The 23,353-nt window shown below is 39.0% G+C and overlaps 2 protein-coding genes across 2 annotated transcripts in view; one reads left to right on the top strand and one right to left on the bottom strand.

Moving 5' to 3' along the window:
- The window catches only part of IARS2 (isoleucyl-tRNA synthetase 2, mitochondrial), a 65,644-nt gene extending 46,470 nt beyond the window's left edge, over window positions 1–19,174 (top strand). Inside the window, exons 15-23 of the mRNA XM_014838707.3 lie at window positions 9,347–9,455; window positions 10,415–10,517; window positions 11,423–11,548; window positions 12,403–12,534; window positions 13,309–13,415; window positions 14,371–14,516; window positions 15,480–15,670; window positions 17,311–17,455; window positions 18,644–19,174. Of these exons, the coding sequence (XP_014694193.3) occupies window positions 9,347–9,455; window positions 10,415–10,517; window positions 11,423–11,548; window positions 12,403–12,534; window positions 13,309–13,415; window positions 14,371–14,516; window positions 15,480–15,670; window positions 17,311–17,455; window positions 18,644–18,786 (1,202 nt within the window). The 3' untranslated portion in view covers window positions 18,787–19,174. The remainder of the gene's footprint in view (window positions 1–9,346; window positions 9,456–10,414; window positions 10,518–11,422; window positions 11,549–12,402; window positions 12,535–13,308; window positions 13,416–14,370; window positions 14,517–15,479; window positions 15,671–17,310; window positions 17,456–18,643) is intronic.
- A 250-nt stretch (window positions 19,175–19,424) lies between these two features.
- RAB3GAP2 (RAB3 GTPase activating non-catalytic protein subunit 2) overlaps window positions 19,425–23,353 on the bottom strand; it is a 100,446-nt gene continuing 96,517 nt past the window's right edge. Inside the window, exons 34-35 of the mRNA XM_014838706.3 lie at window positions 22,665–22,823; window positions 19,425–22,436 (exon numbers count right to left, since the gene is read on the bottom strand). Of these exons, the coding sequence (XP_014694192.2) occupies window positions 22,281–22,436; window positions 22,665–22,823 (315 nt within the window). The 3' untranslated portion in view covers window positions 19,425–22,280. The remainder of the gene's footprint in view (window positions 22,437–22,664; window positions 22,824–23,353) is intronic.

Genomic DNA, 23,353 nt, shown 5'->3' with positions numbered 1-23,353 from the left:
TGCATTCCCACCAGCAGTGCATGAGGGTTCCTTTTTCTCCACAACCTCTCCAACATTTGTTACTATTAGTTTTAGATATTTTTGTCATTCTAATGGGTGTAAGGTGATATCTTAGTGTAGTTTTGATTTGCATTTCCCTGAAGATCAGCGATGATGAGCATCTTTTCATGTGCCTATTGGCCATCCGTATATCTTCTTTGGAGGCATGTCTGTTCATGTCTCCAGCCCATTTTTTGATCGGGTTGTTTGATTTTTTGTTGTTGAGTTGCGAGAGTTCTTTATATATTATGGATATTAAGCCTTTGTCAGATATATGACTTGCAAATATTTTTTCCCAGTTAGTGGGTTGTTTTTTTGTTTCACTCCTGTTTTCATTTGCCTTGAAGAAGCTCTTTAGTCTGATGAAGTCCCATTTGTTTATTCTTTCTATTGTTTCCCTTCTCTGAGAAGACATGGTGTCCGAAAAGATCCTTTTAATACTGATGTCAGAGAGTGTACTGCCTACATTTTGTTCTAGAAGCCTTATGGTTTCAGGTCTCACCTTTAGGTCTTTGATCCATTTTGAGTTTATTTTGGTGAATGGTGAAAAAGAATGGTCAATTTTCATTCTTTTACATGTGGCTTTCCAGTTTTCCCAGCACCATTTGTTGAACAGACTTTCTTTACTCAATTGTATGCCCTCAGCTCCTTTGTTGAAGATAAGCTGTCCATAGATGTGTGGTTTTATTTCTGGGCTTTCAATTCTGTTCCATTGATCTGTGCACCTGTTTTTGTACCAGTACCATGCTGTTTTGATTACTGTAGCTTTGTAGTATGTTTTGAAGTCAGGGATTGTGATGCCTCCTGTTTTGTTCTTTTTTCTCAGGATTGCTTTAGAAATTTGGGGTCTTTTGTTGCCCCATATGAATTTTAGGATTCTTTGTTCTAATTCTGTAAAGAATGTCATTAGGATTCTGATTGGGATTGCGTTGAATCTGTAGATTGCTTTAGGTAGAACGGACATTTTAACTATGTTTATTCTTCCAGTCCATGTACATGAAATGTCTTTCCATCTCCTTATGTCGTCATCCAGTTCTCTCAGAAAGGCCTTGTAATTTTCATTATATAGGCCCTTCACATCCTTAGTTAAATTTACCCCAAGGTATTTTATTCTTTTTGTAGAGATTGTGAATGGTATTGTGTTCTTGAGTTCTTTTTATGTTAGTTTGTTATTATAATATAGAAATGCTACTGATTTATGCAAATTGATTTTATACCCTGAAACTTGCAGTAGTTGTTGATTACTTCTAAGAGTTTTCCAATGGATTCTTTGGGGTTTTCTATATATAAGATCATGTCATCTACAGACAGCGAGAGTTTCACTTCTTCCCTCCCTATTTGGATTCCTTTTATTCCTTTTTCTTGCCTGATTGCTCTGGCCAGGACCTGCAGTACTGTGTTAAATAAGAGTGGTGATAGAGGGCATCCTTGTCTCATTCCTGTTTTCAGGGGGATGGCGTTCAGTTTTTGCCCATTGAGTATGATGTTGGCTGTGGGTTTGTCATATATGGCCTTAATTATGTTGAGGTAGTTCCCTTCTATGCCCATTTATTCAGAGTTTTTATCATAAATGGCTGTTGGATCTTGTCAAATGCTTTCTCTGCATCTATTGAGATGATCATGTGGTTTTTATTCCTCAGTTTGTTGATGTGGTTTATCACGTTAATTGATTTGCGGATGTTGAACCATCCCTGTGTCCCTGGCATGAATCCCACCTGATCATGATGTATGATCCTTTTGATGAATTGCTGAATTCTGGTTGCCAAAATGTTGTTTACAATTTTTGCATCTATGTTCATCAGTGATATTGGCCTGTAGTTCTCTTTTTTCGTGGTGTCCTTGTCAGGCTTTGGTATCAGAGTGATGTTGGCCTCATAGAATGTGTTAGGAAGTGTTCCATCCTCCCTAATTTTTTGGAATAGCTTGAAAAGGATAGGTATTAAATCCTCTCTGAAAGTTTGGTAGAATTCCCCAGGAAAGCCATCTGGTCCTGGGGTTTTATTCTGTGGGATGTTTTTGATTGCTGTTTCAATCTCTTTCCTTGTGATTGGTCTGTTCAAATTGTCTGCCTCTTCTTGAGTGAGCTTTGGGAGACTGTAGGAGTCCAAGAATTTATCCATTTCCTCTAGGTTATCCATTCTGTTGGCATATAGTTTTTCGTAGTATTCTCTTATAATCCGTTGTATTTCTGCAGAGTCTGTTGTTATTTCTCCTCTTTCATTTCTGATTTTGTTTATTTGAGCTTTCTCCCTTCTTTTCTTTGTAAGTCTGGCTAGGGGTTTGTCAATTTTATTTATGTTCTCAAAGAACCAGCTCTTTGTTTCATTGATCCTTTCTACCGCCTTTTTCATTTCAATAGTATTTATTTCTGCTCTGATTTTTATTATTTCTCTCCTTCTGCTGACTTTGGGCTTTATTTGTTGTTTTTTTCTCTAGTTCAGTTAGGTGTAGTTTAAGATTGCTTATTTGGGATTTTTCTTGTTTGTTAAGATGTGCCTGTATTGCGATGAATTTTCCTCTTAATACAGCTTTTGCTCTATCCCATATGAGTTGGTATGGCATGTTATCATTTTCATTTGTTTCCAGGTATTTTTTTATTTCTTCTTTAATTTCTTCAGTGATCCATTGCTTGTTCAGTAGTGTATTGTTAGGCTCCACATCTTTGTGCCTTTCTCAGCTTTTTTCTTGTAATTAATTTCTAGCCTTATAGCATTATGATCAGAGAAGATGCTTGTTATTATTTCAATTTTTTTAAATTTGTAGAGGCTTGCCTTGTTTCCCAACATATGGTCTGTCCTTGAGAATGTTCCACGTGCACTTGACCAGAATGTGTATTCTGCTGTTTTAGGGTGAAGTGATCTATATATGTCTATTAAGTCCAATTGTTTTAGTTTTTCGTTTAGCTCCACTATTTCATTGTTGGTTTTCTGTCTGGATGATCTGGCCATTGATGTGAGTGGGGTGTTGAGGTCCTCTACTATTATTGTGTTGTTTTTAACATCTTCCTTTAGGTCTGTTAATAGTTGCCTTATGAACCTTGGTGCTCCTGTGTTGGGTGCATAGATATTTATAAGCGTTATTTCTTTTTGATGAAGTGTCCCTTTGATCATTATATATTGTCCCTCTGTGTCTCTCTTTACCTGTCTTATTTTGAAATCCACTTTGTCTGATATAAGAATTGCAACACCTGCTTTTTTTGCTTACTGTTAGCTTAAAGTATTCTCCTCCACGCCTTCACCCTGAGTCTGTGTTTGTCCTTGGGGCTGAGGTGTGTTTCCTGGAGGCAATAAATTGTTGGATCTTGTTCTTTAATCCATTTTGCCACTCTGTGTCTTTTTGTTGGAGAGTTCAATCCGTTTACATTGAGAGTGATTATTGATGCATGTGGACTTAATGCTGTCAATCTGTCGATCGTTATCTGGTTTTCCTGCGTTTCTCTTCCTGGGTGCTTTACCTGCCCATTTAATACTGCAATTTCTTATGCTGGGTTTCTTAGATTTTTCCTTATTTATGTTTTGTGGCTCTGTTCTGTTTTTCAGTTTAGTGGCTACCCTGAAGTTTGCATTTAGAATCTCGTGTATAATATAGTCTATTCTCTGGTGGTCTCTTAGTTACTTGGCCTAGACTTATTTAGTCCCTTTGCTCTTCCCCTCCTAAATTATTATTTTCATTTCTTATTCCAACTCGTGTTATAAGTTTGTAGTTAAAGTGACAAGATCGTCTTTGCTTTGGTAGTTTCCTTACCTTTATCCTAATGCTATAATTGAATATTTGCTATCCTGTTCTGTTTCTATCTGTCTGTCTCCCTACTCTGTAGTTTGTGAGCCCTTTCTCCCTTTTTTCTTTTTTCAGGTATGAGAGCCTTCTTGAGGATTTCTTGTAGTGGAGGACTTTTGGTTACAAATTCCCTTAACTTTTGTTTGTCTGGAAAAGATTTAATTTCTACCTCATCTCTGAAGGATATTCTTGCTGGATAGAGTATTCTTGGCTGAAGATTTTTATCTTTTAAAGTTTTGAATATGTCACTCCATTCTCTCCTAGCTTGTAAAGTTTCTGTAGAGAAATCCGCTGAAAGTCTGATAGGAGTTCCTTTGTATGTTACTTTCTTCTGTCTTGCTGCCCTGAGTATTCTTTCTTTGTCTTTCATTTTTGCCATTTGTACTACTACATGCCTTACAGTAGGTCTTTTTACATTGACAAATGTAGGAGATCTGAAAGCATCCTCTACACACATTTCTCCCTGAATCCCTGGATTTGGGAAGTTCTCTTCTATAATTTCATTAAGCACACTTTCTGTTCCATTTTTCTTTTCCATGTTCTTGGGAATTCCTGTGATCCTTAAATTCTTACTCCTCATTGAATCCGCTATCTCTTGGAGCTTTTCCTCATTTTTTTAAATTCTTAGTTCTCTTTCTTCCTCTGTCTGTAGCCATTCAGCCTGTCTTCGATTATGCTAATTTGCTCCTCTATGGTGTCTACACGGGCATCCAGAGAATCCGTATTCTGTTTTATCTGGTCCATTGTGTTTTTCATCTGTAGTAATTCTGTTTGATTCTTCTTTATAATTTCAACCTCTTTTGAGAACTCCAGAACTCGTTGGCTTGTTTCTCCATCCTTCTCTCCACCTCATTGAGTTTTTTTATTATAGCTACTCTGAACTCATTTTCAGTTAGTTTACCTATTTCCAAGTCCTCAGGACTTAATTCTGTGTTTTTATTGTTTTCCTTCTGATTTGGAGCTTTTATAAATTGCTGGATGGTAGAGGAGTAGTTTTTTCACATGGTGGTAGAATTTGGTTGCAGTTACAGCCTGTCGCCACTAGATGGAGGTCGAGAGCCACATGTTCTGAGCTCTCTTCCTTCAGGCAAGATTGCAGTGCCCAGCGTGGTTTGCAGGGAGGAGGGGTGGTTTCTCTTGCGCCCCAATCTGCGTTCGGATCAGCTCTGTTCTCTGGACTCCTGGGGCCCTGGCTTTATGGGGTCTCTGCGCACGGAAGCTTTCCCCCGTCAGCGGGTTTCCACTGTACCGGTGGTGGGAGTCCTGGACGATCCCCCGGTAGCGCTACCCCTCTCCTGCTCCTTCCAGCACCCCCGACAGCGATCCCAGTCTCCAGGGGAGGGAGCGAAGTTCTCTCCTACCCCGTTCCAGCTCCTCTGAGGCCTGCTGCAGGGTCTCCACCATCTTTTTGGTACTGTAGATCTCTGACGTCCTGGCATTAGGTTTATTAGCTGAAATTCAGTTTTTTTCCCAATCCTTTGTTGTAGTTTGGAGGGGAGAGAGTCCCGGGTCAGCTCACCCCGCCATGTTGCTCCCCCCACCTCAGGATAGAGTATTCTTGATTGAAGGTTTTTATCTTCAGAATTTTGAATATGTCTTTCCACTTTCTCCTAGCCTGTAAGGTTTCTGCCAAGAAATCTGCTGACATCCTTTTAGGGGTTCCTTTGTAGATTATTCTCTTCTGCCTTGCTGCCCTTAATGTTTTTTCTTTGTCATTGACTTTTGCGAGGTTTACTAATACATGCCTTGGAGAAGGTCTCTTTACGCTGATGTAATTAGGAGTTCTATTACCTTCATTTAAATGTAATTCCAGCTTCTTCCCCAGATTTGGGAAGTTTTCAGTTATTATTTTTCTAACAAGCTCTCAATTCCTTTCTTCCTCACTTCTCCCTCTGGAATACTTAGAGTCCTTATGTTGCATTTACTAATTGAGTTGTGTATTTCTCAGAGAATTTCTTTGTTCATTTCTCTTTAGTCTTAGTTCTCTCTCTTCCTGCGCCTGACACATCTGTTTATTTTTGTGTTCTAAATTACTACTTCCGTCCTCCATAATATCAGCTCTGTTTTTTAAGGATTATAGACATTTTTTTTTTATCTCATTTGTTGTGTTCTTCTCTCCAACATTTCTGTTTGTTTTTTTTTGTTATAGTTTCAATCTCTTTTGTGAAGAGTTCCTTTTGTCTTCAACATTTCTGTTTGGTTTTTTGTTATAGTTTCAATCTCTTTTGTGAAGAGTTCCTTTTGCTCATTAATTTTATTCCTGAATTCACTGAACTGTTTTTCTGAGTTTTTTGGTAACTTGTTGGATTTCTTTATGGTAACTATTTTGAATTCTCTGTCATTTATATTGTAAATTTCTGTGACTTTAGGATTGATTTCTGGGTACTTGTACTTTTCCTTCTCGTCTGGAGTGTCAATATACTTTTTCATGCTATCTCATGGGGTGGACTTTTGCCATTGTATAATGATAGTATCTGGTCACAGATTCCACCTGCCGCTACTTCGGGTAGGCAGGATCTGTGTTTCTGAACCCACCATGACCCCTGGCAGTGGTGCCTGCCCATTGGAAGCTGTGCCAACAGGACTCTGTGCCTCTGGCCGCAGCTGCTTTACACACGTAGGCACAGGGGCTTTGGTGGGGATCCCCTGTCCTGGCCGAGCTGATGCACCAGGCGTGATGGGGAGGAGTGGATGCCTTGTTTCCCACCTGCGCTCCAGCTCTGTACTCACTGGCTGCCTGCCTGGGCTGCTCGGCTTGGTGAGGATGCCCCTGTGGTTGCTTAGCCACCTTGGTGTTGAGCTTTCCAGTGGGCTGGGAGGGAACTCTGAGAGTGAAAGCGTTCCCACAGAAGGCTGCCTTTTCCCCCTTCTCCTCTCAGAGTTGCATGCCAGCCACTGCGCAAGGTCCTGTGCTTAGGTTGCTCCCGCTTGGGGAGGGGGAGGAGATCTACTTACTCCCTTCCACTGCCTGCTGTTGGATCCAGCACCCCCACCTTCAGACGTATGGCTGTGTAGAACTCTCAGACATGTCTTTTGTTGTGTGACTGTCCCCTGTTGGTTTATGAATGTCCTTTTTATTGTATCTTAGAGGGGAGAGACTGTGGGAAGAGCTCACTCTGCCATGATGCTGACATCACTCTCACAGTTATTTCTTATTTAACATAAAACCAGCCACACTAGTTTCAGCTCCAAGAGGGCAGTTACCAGCTTTCTTCACCTTTTCCCCCCAGTGTCAAGCACAGTGCCTGTTAGTAATAGTTCTCAGTAATGTTGGTGGAATTGAACTGGTTTAATCCAATTATTTAAATTTTATCTTCTCACCTCAGCCCAGGTACTCTTTGTCACTTAAGGATTACAACACTAAATACTCAATATTAGGGCATAAAGACAAATCATTATTTTAAAAGTAAAAAGGATTATAAGGGCTTCCTAGAGTTGTGAGTTTAGGTTTAAAATGTGAGAATAATCTTTCCCAAAGACCTCATGTTTTGTTTCGTTTTGTTTTAAACCATTTTATTTTGGAAAGTCACAAAGGCAGTATAAAGAAGTACCACATACCCTTCATCTAGATTTTCCAAGGTTGACATTTTAGCACGTTTGTCTTATGTATTTTTTCCGTATATTTATATATAAATAGATAAACTTTTTTCTGTACCATTTAAGGATAAGTTGCAGACTTGATACTCTTTTATCCCTAAATATTTCAGTATATATTTCCTAAAAACATGGAGATCTTTTATGTAACCAATGTGAATATCAAAATCAGGAAATTAACACTGATTTCATCCTGTTACTTATCTGTAGATCTTGTTCAAATTTCACTCACAAATTTTACAGTAATGTCCTTTATGGGAAAAGGAAAAAAATAAAACGGGTCTTAAATCTAATCTGGGATCACATGCCACATTTAGTTGTCATGTCTTTTTGAGTCTCCTCATTTTGTCTTTCATGACCTTGACATTCATGAATGTACAGATTATTTTGTAGATGGTCCTTCATTTTGGGTTTGTGTGATGTGTTCTCATGATTAGATTTTTATTATGCATTATTGGCGGGAATATCATAGAAATGGTATTTCATCCTTTTCAGTATGTCTTATCAGAAGTCACATGATGTCTGTTACTGGTGATATTTAACTTTTATCACTTGGGTAAGGTGGTGTCTGCCCATTTTCTCTATTGTACAGTTACTTCTCACCCCCACCCCCCTGTAGTAATTGTTACTAATAAGTATCTTGTAGGGAGATACTTCGAAACTGTGAAAATACTCTGTTTTCTCGCCAAATTTTGACCTAGTAGTTAAGCACCCTTGATGATTCTTGATTGAAGTGATTGTTACTTATGATGTTTGCCAAATGGTCCCATATGTCAGATTATTAGCTCTTGAATTAACTGTTGTTAACTGTTGAATGCTGAAGTAGCTCTCAAGGCTGCTTACGTGTGTGTCCTAATGAATGTGAGACTAAATTATTCCTATGGCATTTTTTTCTTTTGCCATATGTTTTTTTTCTTAACGCTATTTTTTAGAGCAGTTTTAGGTTCACAGCAAAATTAAGAGGAAGGTACAGAGATTTCCCTGTACCCCGGGCCCCCACGCATGCATAGCTTCCCCCATCATCAGCATCCCCCACCTGAGTGGTACATTTGTTATAATTGAGGAACCTATATTGATTGACACATATAGTCACCCGGAGTCCATAGTTTACATTAGGGTTCACTCTTGGTGTTGTGCATTCTGTGGGTTTGGAGAAATGTATAATAACTTGTATCCATCATTAATTATAGTATCATACAGAGTATTTTCACTGCCATAAAAATCTTCTGTGCTCTGCCATTCATCTGCCTCCCTAACCTCCTGCGTCAGCCTCTGGCTCATATGGCTTTTTTATAATTTGCCCATATTTTGACTGGTCATTGTCAAATTAGAAGTTAATAATTTGCCCTTTATAAGACATTCTTTTTTCCTGATTTGTTTAATTTCTTTGTTAAGCACATGCACTCAGGTGCCAAAATTGTCAAGATTCAGAATCCATCTCTGCTGCTTACTGTCTGCATAACCTTGGGCAAGTTATAAGACCTCTAGGGTCTCACTTTCCTCCTCTTTAAAATGGGGATGATAATAAGTTCTACCTCATAGAGTTACTCTGAGAATTAAGTGAATTAACATATAAAGCTTTTAGGTGCTCAGTAAGTATTTGTTGAATTAATAAAATCAGTAGTTTATTTTCTTAAAAGACTTAACTGGAAAATACTGATATTGGTAATTATTATGAGTCGGTCCCTAATTTAGAAAGTGTTTTAGTTACTGGTGGTTTGGGAGATCACACTCTAAGGTTTATTTTCTTTACCTTATTTTCTTTATTTTGATTAATAAATTGGCAGTGAGGATAGCAGCTCAAGTGAATGCAATCTAGCCATTGGGTATAGCATGACACAGAAATAAATAACATGGTTACTTTTAACACTTTGATTCATAGTCATTTTCCTATTTTAATTATCTTGAATTTCTGTTTTTTCTGTTTACTTTTGAGGTACTGATCAAAGAGCAGATTTGTACTTGGAAGGAAAAGACCAACTTGGGGGTTGGTTTCAGTCTTCCTTATTAACAAGCGTGGCAGCAAGGAAGAAAGCCCCTTTTAAGTAAGTATTGCAGCTGAGATCAAGAAGTCAGCACACTCTGAGTACTTCTGCAGCGTATTGCCAATGTGTGAAGCACTGTGCTGAGTAATATATACAGTAATATATAGATAAAACACCACCCTTAATTAGCTTACACTCTCCAGTCTTATGAGGGAAATAAGAGTTTGAAGTAAAAACAAAAAGAGACAACAGTGTGGAGAAGTGTTGTCCTGCTGATACAGATCGTAATTCCTAGGAGAGAGAGAGTACGTGTTGACTGGAGTAGTGGGGAGTAGTGAGAGCTAGATCTTGAAATATGGGAAGGCTTGACACAGGGCAATGGAGGCAGCGTAACCAGCTTGACTGAAGACAGCCTGCGCTCAGATATCCTCATTATTTGCAATATCCACAAGTGGCTAATGAACTGAAACATTCCTTTCGTGAATTTTGTTAAATTAGGGATTCTTATTTAGTCACAGGTATTTCCTTTTCCTTAGTCGAATGTGTAGAGTTGTAATCAGAAAGATTCTGATATAGCCTAAGATTCTTGCTATCTTTATAATGAAAACCCACCCGAGAATAATTTATGTGTTGATGTTTTTTTGTATAACCTGTTTTTAAAAGCTAGTAGAACATCAGATGTTATTTCTCTCAAATGGTCCTTTTGAAGATAATTTTGAGGTGATAATCTGTTCTTTTTAAGACATACTTTTTCCTGCTTAGTTTTAATCATTAAATGAGTACATAATAGATGCTCCCAGAAATATTTGTTTAGTGAATGTAAATGTCTAAGATTTTTCTGTGTGTAAGTAGAGATCTTAGAGAATTAGACTTTCAAGAAAAACTTTCATACATACTCTGTCAAGAAAAATCTTACTTTTGTGTCAAACTAAGATACTCTCTTTAAGCTATAAGTCATCTTCAAAAGATCACTAAAATTGTGTTATAGTATTCTTATAACAGCTGATTTTTCTTCTTAGGACAGTGGTCGTTCATGGTTTTACCCTTGGAGAGAAGGGAGAAAAGATGTCCAAGTCTCTTGGGAATGTCATTGATCCTGATGTTGTCATCAATGGAGGACAAGTAGGTGCTTCTCTAAAAATTCATTTTATGTTTGTTTTAAGGTTCTTATGTTGGCCATCAAAACCCTTAATGGTAGTTACCTCAATGTAAAAAAATGAAACAAAACTATTTTTTATACTAATAGTGGATGCCTTACCATGTTTTAAATCTAGACTCTTAGATAATACATGATTTCAGTGAAAAGATAGGGCTGGGATTGTGGCTCTTTTGACTCATTTCAGGTCTGAATCTCTGGTTAGGTCCTGAACCATGCTATCCCTTTTTTAGTTGTCAGAGCTTTTAAAATTTGTAAACTGTAATTTTACAGTTAAATGGAGATGATATAAGAACAATGACATTGCAATTTCTAAATGCATGTTTCATTATTATATTCTTGGAAATTGTACACTTCAAGGCAGTCATTAATGAACATCAGTTCTCTGCTGCTGATAATTTGGTTTATTTTGGAGTTACTTTCAGAAAAGAAACCACTTGTCTTTTACTCCTTTAGCTTTTTAGTGCCAGTAGTCATTGCTCTGTGCACAGTTTCCAGGGAATTGAAAGGGAAAAGCAGCCCCTCTCGTTACCCCTCCCGCATCACAGAGACCCCAGGGTGCCGCTGTCTCTCACCACCCGCTGTAAGAGATGCATGTGTGCAGACATGACAGGGAGAGGTCAGGTGTTGGCCTCCACGCGCTGAACCGAACTGCAGAGCAGACTCTCCTCCTCTGTTCCAGTGGTGGTGTTTTCTAGATGCAACTTGATTTCTGAGGTGGTTAGCCCTTATTTCCTTACAGTACAGGTACATTTTATGCTGATAATGTGCTCAAACATTTCTGAATAGGAAACTTATCTAAAATATTTGTTCATCTGATTGGAATCGAAAGCCGTTTATATGTTGATATTTTTTTTTCCTCAATGAAAAGGATCAAAGCAAAGAGCCTCCCTATGGTGCTGATGTCCTTCGTTGGTGGGTGGCTGAGTCCAACGTCTTCACGGAAGTGACAATTGGTCCGTCTGTACTTAATGCTGCCAGGGATGATATTAGCAAGGTCAGAGTCATCATTCTTCCTGTTTCTGAATGAAAATTTACTAAATCATTGTTTTAAACAATGGGGCACACTTTGTTTGACACTGCAAAACTGAATGAAAATGAGTTCTCCACATGTTATGAGCCTTTAAAATATCCTGTGTTGGGCCAGCCCCGTGGCTGAGTGGTTAAGTTCATGCGCTCCACTTTGGCGGCCCAGGGTTTCGCAGGTTCGGATCCTGGGCGCGGACATGGCACTGCTCATCAGGTCTTGCTGAGACAGCATCCCACAAAGCACAACCAGAAGGACCTGCAACTAGAATATACAACTATGTCCCGGGGGGGGTTTGGGGAGAAGAAGAAGAAGAAAAAAATGTTTTAAAAAATTAAATAAAATATCCTGTGTTTATTTGTTTAAAAATATTAATAATGCTAATAATTTTATATACTGTCTTTTTATATTTTACTACTATACATAGCATAATATAATGTGAAATTGTACTAATTATAAACTTTTTATGTGTTCAATGATCTTTCACGTTTATTTCATTTATCTTTATTTTTGCCTGAGAAGCAGGTGAAAATAATTTTCCTACCTACATAGATGAACAAACTGGGCCACTGAAAGGTGATTTGCCCTAAGATGATAAAGAAATATAAAGAAAATTCAGTCTTTATGTGTAAAGTCCAGTATAAATAACTGGGCTATTTGTTTTTTTGCATTTGTAGTGTTATTTAGGAATGTTACCCAAAAAAGATCCCATTAAGAAAGTAACATGAGCTGAATAAAACTCAATTACAGAGAAATAAAATAACTTTACAATAAGAATTGAAGGCCTCATATATTGGTTTTGAGTGCATATTTTTTCTCAATAGCTTCGGAATACACTCCGCTTTCTTTTGGGAAACGTGACTGGTTTCAACCCGGAAACAGATTCCATCCCTGTTGACAATATGTGTGTCGTAGACCAGTACATGCTGCACTTACTGCAGGATTTAGCGAACAAGGTAAGTGAGAAGCAATAAGCTTTTGGGCAGTAGAGGGATCAGCACTGTTGTATGTTGAAATCTGAGTTGCATGTGAGTGGAACAAGCCTGGGTGGAAACACTAACTATCGCTCTGAGAAGAGTCATACTTGATAAATTCCACATGTTCCTAGGTTGACCTCCGGTCTTAGGATTTCTTTCCTAGTTTCTCAAAAGCCCAGGGAAGTACCTGGTGGAAACAGTAGGCCCCAGCTTCCCCTCAGACCACATTTTTCTCTCAAGATCAGCTCTGTGTATTTCTCCAGCAGGAAGGAATAAGGCAGATGCACTTTATTTATCTGCAGTTGTAACTTCAAAGTATAGAACTAGCTGAAATGACTATTCCTAAGTGTCAGTCAAACATTGCAGACGTGGTTGTTTCCATGTGCCCTGAAGTCCGAGGCATACACGCAGATTTTCACCCAGTTTTACTTTTCAGGCATAAATGAAGGAACATGGGGAACCTACACTCTGCTGTTTTAAAATGGTGTGGTTTCATCATTGAAAACCTGATCTTTGCCTCTGATGAGCGTTCTTTTGTGGTTTTGAGATTAGAATGTTCAGTATTTTCTGAGGGGAGTTGAATTTTATATCCAGAAATCATGTTTGGACGATCTTCAGAGCTCTTGCTTGTCACCTGTTTTGTGTTTGTATTCCTTTGAAACATATTTTGAAAAGAGAAATATTTTGCTTATGATGACTTGTATTTGCATTTGCTTATCCTGGCTTCCAAATTTATCTTGCTTTGTTCCCTAGATTACCGATTCATATAAACAATATGATTTTGGAAAAGTTATTCGGCTGTTACAAGCATTTTATACCAGAGAACTGTCTAATTTTTATTTCAGCATAATCAAGGATAGGTATGTATGACTGAATATTAAAATACACAGCAACTATTTCTTGGGCGGCTACTGTGCTTGGCAAACGTTGGGCGGACAGTCGTGAGCAAGGTGGACAGCGCTGTGTGTTATTAACAAGTTGGGTTCTAGAGTCAAGTCTGACTATGAACTTTTGCCCTGCCACTCACTAGCTTTGTGATTTTGAGTAACTTATCCTATAATTGCAATTTCTTTGTCTGTAAAATGGTGACGATAATACCTGTCTCATAATGTGGTTACGAGAATGAAAGGAGAGAAGTTAGGTGTTTCATGCTGTGTTTGATAAAGTAAGTGCTCACTAAGTAATAGCTGCTAATATGAGGTAATGAGCACAGTACTCCTTCTCAGGCGTTTGCACAGCTCGAGGGGGAGAGGGAACTATACAGGCAATGATGGACATAAAGACGCTGCGTCCTGTCAGTAGCATTTGAGAAGCCTTGATGCTAGGTCTTCATTTATCGCTCCTGTGTGCGGGTCATCGTTCGTCTTTATAGTAACCAGGCCAGTGTGAGGTGTCAGCCCAGCCCGCCAGCACCTCAGGGACCTCTCTCATAGGGATTGTAACTCTCGGTCCCTCCCTTAACACACAGATGGCATTGCAGGGGTAGGAGGCACACTTTAAATACCGTCAACTGACTTACTAGTTGTCCTTTAACACAGTACTGTAGTCTAGACTCAATCTGTTATCTGTCTGAAAAATTGAATTGGACAAAGCTACTGAGAGTTTTTTGTGGAGGTGGGCACACCTGGGAGGAGGGAAGTAGAGTAGAGGATGTTAGCAAAATAATGGTTTGATAGAATGTTTTCTTCTTTAATTAGAACATGATTAGTCGTGGAATTAACCGCTGTAAGAATAAACTCAAACTGAGACAGGCCCTGTCGTGGCAGTCATAATATATAAAGGGTGTCACCTGCTGAATAAGTTGTTCTTGTTCAGGCTTTATTGTGAAAATGCAGAAGATCCCAAACGACGCTCTTGCCAGACTGCGTTAGCGCAAATTTTGGATGTAATGGTTCGTTCCTTCGCTCCCATTCTTCCTCACTTGGCTGAAGAGGTGTTCCAGCACATACCTTATAGCAAAGGTAAGGAATACTTGGCTTGTTCCTGAAACGAGAAAGATCCCTGTTGAGGGTGCAACCTCTATTTGTGTCTACTTCTTATAAGGAGCACTCACTCATCTACGGTGAACGCTTTGTGGCTTGATGTGTCTTGGCCATTGGTAGTCTCTGCACCTGCGTGTAGAGGGGTAGGATGAATCTCATAATGGCCTTCAGGCCACCTTGAAGTGCTTTCTGAAATGTATGAGCAGTTTGACAATATTGAGAAATCACTTTTTCTTAAATACCTTTATGAATGTTAGAAATAGGTTTTAGGTCTTATTAAAACAAAGTGTAGTGCCTTTTAGTGACTATTTTTTAGAATAGTTTTTTCTCTTAGGCTTGTAGAAAATGAGAAATGTAGAAGTTGACAAGAAAGAGGAGGGAAAGTCACTCATAATCTTACTACCCAAGGACAACTACTGTTAATATTGGGATATTTCTATTTTATTTTCTTCTAGGCATTCTTTTTTTCTTTGAGATCTTACTGTATTGTTTTTATCCTTTGTTTAAATGTAACAGTTATTTCCAAATGTTGATATAAATGTTTGGTAAGCATTTAAGGATGGCTTCGTAATATTTTGTCACATGATTGCCATAAATAGCAATTCTTATTTCCCATGAAAGGAAAGCCCTGAAGGCCTAGAGGTTAAAGTTTGGCACGGCTGCTTCAGCAGCCCAGGTTTGGTTCCCGGTCTTGGAACCAACACCACTTGTCTGTCAGTAGCCATGCTGTGGCAGCAGCTCACATAAAAGAACTAGAAGGACTTACAGGTAGAATATACAACTAGGGACTGGGGCTTTGGGGAGGAAAAAAGAGAGGAAGATTGGCAACAGATGTTAGCTCCGGGCGAATCTTCCGCCCCCCCCCCCAAAAAAAAAATTAATGGTTACAGCTTTATACACAGTTGAGAATATATGTAAATTATTATTTTTTTTTTTTTTAAGAACCCAAGAGTGTTTTCCGTACTGGCTGGATTAATACAAGTTCCATCTGGAAGAAGCCTGGATTGGAGGAAGCGATGGAGAGTGCGTGTGCCATGAGGGATTCATTTCTTGGAAGCATTCCTGGCAAGAATGCAGCTGAGTACAAGGTCACCATTGTGATAGAGCCTGGGCTGCTCTTTGAGATAATAGAGGTAAGGAGCAATTTGTACCTTTTGAAATGGTGTTAGTATCATACAGCTTCAGCTGAAAATTGCTTTTTTAAAAATCTTTGTATAAATAAGATTTTTTTTAAAATTTAGAAACTAGGATTTCTATCTTCTATTCCTGACATTGTCACTGTTTCCTACTTCTCTGTGCTTCCTTTCCCTTAAAAACATGTGCGTTCTTGCTGACTACTTTGTAAGTTGGGACAAGGAAGGTTAATAAAATTCTGTTTGAAATGCAAGCGCTCAGGGCTGTTTAGATGACAGGTGACATAAATTTATGGCAGTAGTATTAGAATACACAAAAATTGGAAGTTTTTTGTTACGGGTCTGGTTTTCTGAAAATTTTGTCCATCTGGACCAGATTCGAAACAAATCCAAAAAAAGATTTCCATTTTTTTGTCACGAGATCTGGAGAAAATTTATTTGCTCTAGCAAATTATCATGTGATTTCAAAGCATTCGTCCTATTTTTATGTCTCAAAGGGCTGTCCAAATTTTCTTCTTGAGATTCTTATGGGTTGGTTGGCTGGATTGGCTTAGAGCTTAACATATTGACTTGAGATTTTTCTCTATTTTAATGCTTAAGAAGAGAATTGGCAAGGAATATATTTAAAAAGTTTACCAGCATCATAGTTTTTTTTAAAAATGACCATCTCATTTGGTTGGTAAGCTCAGTTAAAATTTTTAATAATGTAGTTAAATTGATCAAGAGTTGAAGCTAGTAGGTATGAGATTGTCAATCAGGTAACAGAGTTTCGATAAGCTATTTACATTTTACAGTTTACACGTTGGGAAGCTCTGAGTCTTTCATTTTGAGCCAGGAACCCGAGGACCTTTGAAGCTGTGACCCAGCCAAGGCCACGCAGCCAGTCCTGGGCTTTTCCCCCACCTGTCATGTTCCCTTTGACTTCATTAGTTCTGAGTAATAAGCTGAAAAAAAAATACACTTTGTTTGGATCATTTATGTTGGGAAAAATACTTTGGGATTTTCAAAAATGTGAGTGTATTTTTTTTTTAAGGAATGTCTCCTAGCTCACAAACTCATTTTGAAGACCAAAATTACAATTAAAAATTTAAAAGTGCTTATCAGATGTCTGAATTCAGTGTACTTCAGGAGTTCTGTGCATTATTCAGATTGCCACCATTGATCTACATTGCTAGAAGCAGGTCCTTTTTTAGATCATATCTTAACCGCTCTCCTAACGTAGGAAGCATGATACAGGAAGAAAAGTGTGGGCTTTGACCTGACAGAGCTGGGCTGGAATTGTAGCTCCTCCGCTTCTTGGCTGAGAAACTTGGGCAGGTCAACCTCTCGGAGCCTGTTTCTTTATTTGTAAAATGGGGAAAATAACCGTGTAGGTGGTTTCTGACAATTAGAAATAATGGACATTTAGTATCTAGCAAAGTGAAATGCCTGACATAGACTATATTCCCAAAACATACTATTGATTGGAAGTTTTTAGTTAAAACCTTTCATACTAGTAAGAATTGATGTATTTGATAGTATTAGCTCAGGCTACAGTAATGGTACCAAGGGTTCCTCACTAAACACAAGAATTTGTCTGTTTTTATAACCTCAATTTATGGTAAAAATTTAGACGGGAACTTCTACCTGCTTCCTTCCAGATGCTGCAAGCCGAGGAGACTTCCAGCACCTCTCAGTTGAACGAATTAATGATGGCCTCCGAGACAACTTTACTCTCTCAGGAACCACGCACGATAGCCGGAGATGTCATTGAGCTTCAAGGGACATTCCTAATCAATTTAGAAGGTGAGGAGGCGAGAGTGACAAGTGATATCTGGAGGACTGACCGACAATTGTAGGTCGTCTCCAGCTTCCCAGTGGTTCCCATGTAGTCTAAAGGCAGATGTGCACTTGGAATACATCTTCCTATGGAAACAGCGTGGACAAAAGGGTCCTACCCGATGATGGAGGGCCCACGGGGTAAGGGAGAGAGGAGGCAGAGTTTCCTTCCTGCCGGCGAAGAAGTCATTGTCACTGTGTGAAGTCAGTGCCCCTCTCCTTGGATACTCAGTGCCTAGCACTGCGCTGCCCACCGCCCTCCCCCAGCATTGATTCTACATTTTCTTTTATGCACACCCCAGATTAGAGTATTATTTAGCCATTTTTAATGAGGAGTTAAGGAAGTTTTATTGAACTCATTCCCACAGTGGTATCTCTAGGCAAGCGTCCTGTAGGTTCTTGTTCGATAGGGGATTTTTGTCAACCTAATTCATTTCATTGGTGGACATGGAGGTAGCGTAACATAAACAGAGAACACCACGTAGACAGTTTGGGAAAAGCGCTGCTGCCTGTGGTTTTCAGGGCTGCATTTAGGTGCCAGCAGGAGGCAGAGGCTCATTTATGGGCACCGTTTAAATTTGAGGCCTGGCAGCATTGACCACGTAGTAAAGATTCTGCTTTAACTTGCTTTTCAGAGTGTTAATGTACATTTTTTGTGCAGTGATTAGAAAATACTTTACTTTCTTCACTATGTTATTAGTCTAAGAATATTAATAGTGGAGAAGTTTTTGTTTCCTTTTGTTCAAACCAAGAAGTTTTAAGTGGGGACAGTGCAGGTGTCTCTATCATTTGGCTCTTTTAAAACTTCTGAAGTATGTAGCTGGAGAGGCGATGTAATTTATCAGAACTCTACTTGGATTAAGAGCCAGAAGGCTTGCTCTGCTCTGAGAACATACAGAACTCAGGGACTTGGCAAAAGGTCAGTTCATCTACCAGGGTCTCAGATTCCTCAGCTCTCTTCAGTTGTCCGTTTGTGTGACTCCATTGTCTTGGCTGTTTATGGCTCGTGGCATGTCAAACAGCAGCTGACTAGCTTTACTGAGGCAGGAAGGGAAAAGCCTTAAGAAAGGAGCATCTGCAAGACCAGTTAAGAGAGAAAGAGTGCACCAAGGCGGATGGCCTCTCAGATACTCTCCATGGATTTTTCCTTCACAGGTGGTGATATTCGAGAAGAGTCTTCATATAAAGTGATTGTCATGCCAACTACCAAAGAGAAATGCCCTCGTTGTTGGAAGTATACAGCTGAGTCTTCAGATACGCTCTGTCCCCGATGCGCAGAAGTTGTCCGTGGAAAGTAGTCCCTCACTCAGGTGTCGACTGCGCTCTGAGCATGAGCTCCCCTGACCGTGCTGACTGGGAGTCGAGATGCAGTGTTTACAGTGTTGGAGAGAAACCAAGATGTGGGTCATGAGTGGAAGAGTAAATGGTGGAAGATGAGGGTCAAAGTCAGAATTACAAGTTTTTCCTGTAACTAGATAAAAAATAATGTGTATATCTACACGTGGAAAAATATATACGTGCAGATGGATAGCGATATATCCGTAATGGACTCAATTCAGAGCATAAAAACTGAAGACGCTTGCCTTCAAATGTGGCTGAGCAGAAAATGTTTTATATTTTATAAATCTTTTTGATTTAGTATTTAAGTTCTATAATGTCTAAAAATAAAGGCATTCTGGAAAATTACTGAGTGATAGTGGTGTACAAGCTGTGACTATCAAGTAAAAAAAATGTGATTTTGAAGGGAATGACAGAGGGGTGTTTCCCTTAAGGGACGAAAAGAGTAATTTCATTCTGCCTTACTAGCGAACATCAGCCTTTTCAGGATAACTAGTTTTTTGGGCTGCATTAGAAAGAAAAATATAATCAAATTTATTCTTGTACAAGAGGTAAAGAAATCTTAATACTTAGATTTATGAATGTTAAGGAAACAATATGAAAGCTTAAAATTTATTTCACTAATATATATAAGTTCACAACCATGAACAGACACAGAAAACAGCAGTATCTACAGACTTTCATTACTTACAGTACATTACAGTAGATAATAGAGCATTTTATAAACACTTCAGTATTGGGTTAAAATCTTTCTAGGGATAGCTAATCCTATTCCGCAGAAATCTAACTTGCAGAAGCCCCCAGACCTACTCCTAGCAGGATGCGAGAGGGCTTTCACCGTTGCTCCCACGTGCTTGAAAATATTTGTCTCTTACAAATGAAAGGAACCACAGCAACTGCTAAGTGAACACTGTATTCCAGGAAAGCTTAGTGTTATTAAATCTGGGTTTTCTGTGATTTTTAAATCACAATTAATCATATTTTTTAAAGAAAGAAAGCAATTTAAATATAACTGTTTACTTTGACCTTAGATGAATTTTTATAACGAAAGTGAAACTCACTCCATTTCTTATTTTCCTTTTTGCAAAAGTGTGAGGCACTCAGAAGCCTGGTGCTGTATGCCTCTTCACCCACGTTTATCCTGGCTCTCCTACTTCTGCATCCACACCCAACCTGTGACGCGGACGTTAGGATTATGTGAACACTGCTGGTTTCCTTCAGCATTCTTATTATAATGGGATTTCACAAGGTGCAGAATGCCTACTGAATGTTCATGAGGAAAGGTGGGTGGGGTGGGGTGTATCTAGGCAAACACTCCTGGTTGCTGGCTCCCACTGCACTACGGTGGTGCTACAGAAACCACCCATTCCACATAGAATCTAACTCCTGATTTGTGGCTCTTCATTGTTACAGAATATATCCTTAGGTATTTATTTTCCTTTCTTCTATCAGATTTACTTTAAAAGCCCTTGATGAACTAGTAAAATATTTAGCTGCTTTTCTTAACCATACAACTCTGACCATTCATAGAATTTTAAAATTGCATTCGATGCTAGGATTAGAACTCTAACTAGAGACTCAATGATTTGTTATGGTTCTATGAGCCATGTTTCAGCTTATTAATATTCTCAACAATCCACAAATTTGATTGTGTCCTACCAGAATAAGTTTAACCAGTTTTATTATCTAAAATGCTTATTAGGTACCCCCTTCCCCAAAAGTGATAATGGAATCAAAGTAAGGATTTAATCTTTAAAAACACCTATAATTCCAAGTTTCTTTGACCAGTCTCCAAAATCCTTTCAGATTTATAACTTTCAGATTTATAACTCCTTTCAGAGTGTTTAGAAAAATCACAGAAAGAACTAATCTTTTCAAAGACAGGTAAGAAGTGACCTAAGGCAAGCTAGTTACGGTTACAGGAGATCACGTGAGTGTCTGGGTGGGGCAGCGGACATCCACGCAGAGGCTGAGAGGGTGGACTGGCTCCAGGGCCACACCGCACACAGTGTGCGCCTCCGTCACACTTACAGGCCTCACCCAAAACACTCAAGACATCTTCAAATTTTATTTTTCAAGAATTTAAACAATAATTTAAGTTTTAGGCAGGTAAGTTCTTAGTGGGATGTGATCTTTTAGGTAAAAGGAATTTACGCTGGGATATCCTCAACTGTCAGACTCTTTTCTTTATATCCCTGAAGGCCATGCTCCTCAACTTTGTGCGATGGCTAGAGCTGGCTTCTTACAAGGAAATGAAGACACAAACTTCTGTATCACAATGAGTTACCATGAATAACAACTGTGGTCCATGACAGATAGCAGTAATTACACTGTATGGCTACATTCCAAAGATACACCACAGTAAATACTTGGTATTTGTACAGCTCAAAGCACTTCTTACAGAGTTTTGGTTAATTTGATTTTAATCAACAAATGGTTCTTCGGCACTGGGACTGCTCTAGGCACTGTAGGGTACACAACTAGCTGTGTTTTATCCTCTCAATCCAGCCGTGAGGTAGGTTTGCTAAAGCTGTACCGCCACTAAGCATCTTCTGTCCTGCTCCCCAGAACAGGTAACATCACCAGATCCCAGCAGCAGACGTCTCCAAACACTTGTAGGAAAAATAAAGTTGGACTGAAGTTTTTAGCATCTTTGCCTTTTTTTAAACATAAGTTTTACAAGATAATACATTTTTACAATTACCTGATGTGGCTACAACTTTGAATCTTGGCAAAAAGCAAATGTGAACTTGCGTTATAATTAATTTTGCTGTGTTGCTTGCATCTCAGATTCTCATTTTTGGCAAGTACAACAGGTTAAGGGTTCTGTTTAGTGTTCCTCCTGTGAATATGATGATCTCAAAGCCAGTATTCCTCCATAAGCAGGGTCATCGTCCTCTGAGGGCAGCAGCGTAGCCTCTGGGAAAGGAGCCTTTCGGGATCCAGAACTCCAGGGGGCCGTCCAGTATGGGGGAAGCGTCATAACAAAGCATTTTCCCAACATTGATTAAAGGAGAGTGGGATGTTTCTCTAATTTTACCGATGGGGACTATACATAAACACATTTAAATTTAATTACAACAATAACATTTTGAGTATGAAATATAGAATCTTATAATAAGAACATAATCTGTAAATTATAACCAATTTTAAATAGCAAAGTTTAACAATAAAGCTACTTCAGTGCTTGAATTAGAAATAAACAGTAAAACATCTGTATTAGTAATTAATAGTGTAATTGATATTTGTTTATATTTTATCTTTAGTATTAACCAAAGGAGTGGGATTTAGCCAGGACTGCACTTTTTAAAAGTAATATATATTTTTATTTATTTTACAAAAGAAAAAAAAAGACATACTCCCTCGATAAAATTCCAGGTCTTGCTATGTAAAATACCCATGCACGAGTTCATACTGCGGTCACGTGGTTTTAGACTGCTCGGTAGGTGCACTGTCAGAGAGAGGGGCTCGCTATGGCTTCCACGGCGTCAATGAGGTGCAAGGCGAGACTGTACTGCCCGTGGTTTTCTGGTAAAAGCTCAATTACTTTATGGACTAGGTTAGCTGTGGTTGCAATTGGCACTTCTGTGTTTTGAAGATCCTGGGGGTCCTGCAAATGGGACACAAAAGGAACCCATCAGTTATCTACAAGTAAACAACAGTTGAATTGTTACCAACTTAAGAGTTATCAGGATGGTTATTTCCCAATAAAAAATGCTTTTCTTCTGAACTAAGTAAATTAAACATATAATTTAAATTTTCTCCTTAACTGTTATTAAATATACATTTGAGAAAACATCCACTGACCTTCTGATTTGTCTCATTCTACTCTACTTACCATCGCCTTCAGCCAGGTACAGAGTGTGGGTGGGAGGCTGGCAAGCAGCTCCATTCCTTCTTTCGTCTGGGTGTGGAAGAGCGCATAAGCCAGCCTCTGCCCTGTCAGCACCAGCAGCTGAGAGGCCAGGACCTCTTTGTCCTGGACCTGGAGAATGGCCTGAGGAAACGCACATGGACAAATAGACTGTAAGAGCTCACAGATCAGTGACTCCACAGAAGGCGCTGCCAGCAAAGAGATGCTAGTGCATTTTTGAGCTATGCCATGTATACAAACAAAATAAAGTCCAAATCAAACAGCATTTATAACCCAAATTTCTGCCATCATCTTAATTTCTTTTTCTCTTACCACCTGATTTTTAATTCAGTATGACTACATGAGTAATTTCCAAGCTTTTGGCAAAGAAAGGAAACTATATTAAATCACATCATGACTGCTCAAGACTCTCTAATGGCTTCTGAATGCACTTTGAATAACCGTGGGCTAGGAGACCTTCTATGATCTGGCCTCCGCCAGCCTCTCCACCTCATCTCATCTTTCTTCACTCCTTGCTAACTGTATGGTCAGCCATGCTGGCCCTTCTGGCCAGGATCTCATCAAGCTAGTCCTCGCCTCAGGGCCTTGGTACTTCTTGATATTTCTGCCTTGTGCACTGTTCCCCCAGTTTTCTGAGTGGCTGGCTGCTGCTT

This window comes from Equus asinus, chromosome 30 (assembly GCF_041296235.1).
Source record: "Equus asinus isolate D_3611 breed Donkey chromosome 30, EquAss-T2T_v2, whole genome shotgun sequence".
Lineage (NCBI taxonomy): Eukaryota > Metazoa > Chordata > Mammalia > Perissodactyla > Equidae > Equus > Equus asinus.
Note: the sequence above shows the minus strand (reverse complement) of the source record. Positions and strands in the feature narration are given on the sequence as shown.